The sequence below is a fragment of the Phycodurus eques genome, chromosome 7, assembly GCF_024500275.1.
Source record: "Phycodurus eques isolate BA_2022a chromosome 7, UOR_Pequ_1.1, whole genome shotgun sequence".
NCBI lineage: Eukaryota > Metazoa > Chordata > Actinopteri > Syngnathiformes > Syngnathidae > Phycodurus > Phycodurus eques.
The window spans coordinates 9,219,265-9,221,247 of record NC_084531.1 but is presented as its reverse complement, the minus strand read 5'-3'; the positions used below and the strand labels follow the sequence as shown (position 1 = coordinate 9,221,247).

General features: G+C 48.3%; 1 protein-coding gene across 1 annotated transcript; it reads right to left on the bottom strand.

Annotated features, from left to right (window-relative positions):
- Positions 1 to 730: 730 nt before the first annotated feature.
- Positions 731 to 1,688, bottom strand: LOC133405046 (claudin-4-like). Its single transcript, XM_061681682.1, has one exon. It carries the CDS (start codon positions 1,632 to 1,634, stop codon positions 1,011 to 1,013), a length of 624 nt encoding a protein of 207 aa, XP_061537666.1. The 5' UTR covers positions 1,635 to 1,688; the 3' UTR covers positions 731 to 1,010.
- Positions 1,689 to 1,983: the final 295 nt, after the last annotated feature.

The window sequence follows — 1,983 nt, the reverse complement described above, 5'->3', positions numbered from 1 at the left end:
ATAAAGTATTTTAGGATAATAGTTTGTGGTATATGAACTCCTACACCGACTCCTGCCGTGAACAGCAAAAATAAGTTAGCTACATCGAAGACCCCCCCCCTCCCCTACAAAAGGTTTATACTACAGTGAACACCCTCATATTCACAGGTCTTCATCTTCGAATTTGCCTATTTGCAGATTTTTTGGGGGGTAACATTTTCTTCTTCTTCTTTATTTGCTGAAAAACTTTTTTTTCTGCTCAGGTCAAAGCAACAACATTTTTGCTTTGCCACCAACTGACGGTTGCATGAATTGAGATTTACACAAATTTATTGAAGCAAATAGTACGCTACTACCATCTTGTGGCATACAGTATATTGACAATCACAAGCCTTTTTGTGGGAGCGTCAATTACAGGGCTCAGGGCTCTGTTCCAATCCCCTTTGAATAGTGGGGGTTCAGTGTAAAATAATTTCCAATACGTGCCACAAGATGACGTCAAAGCAATTCTGCGTGAAAATGCAAGGTACACCCTGGACTAGTCGCCAGCAAAGCGCACGGCACGTATAGATAAACAAGTCGCAACACTCACATTCACATCTATGGACAATTTAGAGTCGTTAAAGCATCTAACATGCTAGTTTTTGGAATGTGAGAGCTGAAGTACTGGGAGTAAACCCACACAAACAGGGAACGTAGGGAAGCTTCAGGTTAGAACCCCAAACTGCAACATTGTAAAGGAGACATCCTAACCACTCAGATGTGCTTTATTATACAGCAAAATAAAACAATAGAAGAGAAGTGATCATCTTTATAAAACACTATTTACACATGCTGACAATACACTATAAAACAAACCAAATAAATGAAAAAGAGTATATAAAAACACATGGAAATGAGCAATGAAAAAGAAATGTAACAGGTAGCACGTGTTGTCTACTTTCCAGTCAACAAGCAGGTTCTGGTCGTCAGCTGTGGTCCGTTAAGCGGGTGCTTGATAAAACAGGAAGTGGTGAAATACTGGTCATCCTTCAGATGTAGTCTTTGGGCGCAGACGCTCTGCTTGCCGAGTACTTGGCGGGGTTGTCGTCTTTGGGCGGGCAGTTGGCGCAGAGGAGGGCGCCGCCGATGAGTAGCAGGCCGGAGGCCCCCCAGCCGATGAACAGGGCGGCCCCCAGTTCCCTCTTCTGGGAGCCCGAAGTCAGTGGGTTGTAGAAGTCCCTGATAATGGTGTTGGCAGTCCAGCATACAGGGATGAGGCACAGCACCCCGGACAGGATGAAGACAACGCCAGACGCCATGCAGATTTTGACCTTGACGCCCTCGTCCCGCACGCAGTTGGTGCACTTGCCGCCCGCCAGGCACAGCAGCACCCCGAGCACGCCCAGCAGGATGGCGATGATGACCAGGGCCCGGGCGGCCTGGAGGTCCTGGCTCAGAGCCAGCAGGGAGTCGTAGACCTTGCACTGCATCTGGCCCGTGCTCTGGATCACGCAGGTCATCCAGATTCCCTCCCAGGTGGTCTGCGCCGTCACGATGCTGGTGCCCACGAAAGCCGTCACCTTCCACTGGGGCAGCGCGCACACCACGATGGTCCCTATCCAGCCCAGGACGCCGAAGGCGGCGCCCAGCATCTGCAAGCCCGCTGAAACCATGTTGAAAATCCGCTTGAAGTGGAGTATTGCTCCCTGAAGAAATGTTCAAGTGAGGCTAGATGGCCTCTTTTATACACTTAACACACCTGTTGTCTGGAGTACACCCCCCACCCCCGGGCATGTGTCATCATGTCAGGTGACTGTTGCAGGTATAATGGGCAGGCACCCTGTGACTCACTTGTAGAAGTTAAAAAAAAAAATCACCTCAACCCTTCCTTCTAGAGCAGTAGTGTCAAAGTTGTTCTTAGTGTGGGCTACATTATAGTTATGGGTGCCCTTAGGGAGTTGGTTATAACGGTGAAACCACATAAATATGAAATCGTGAGGCGTGAAACAGTGTAAGAATAAG

Coding starts and splice junctions, on each gene's coding strand:
- LOC133405046 (XM_061681682.1), bottom strand. CDS start 1,634: ATGGTTTCAGCGGGCTTGCAGATGCTGGGCGCCGCCTTCGGCGTCCTG.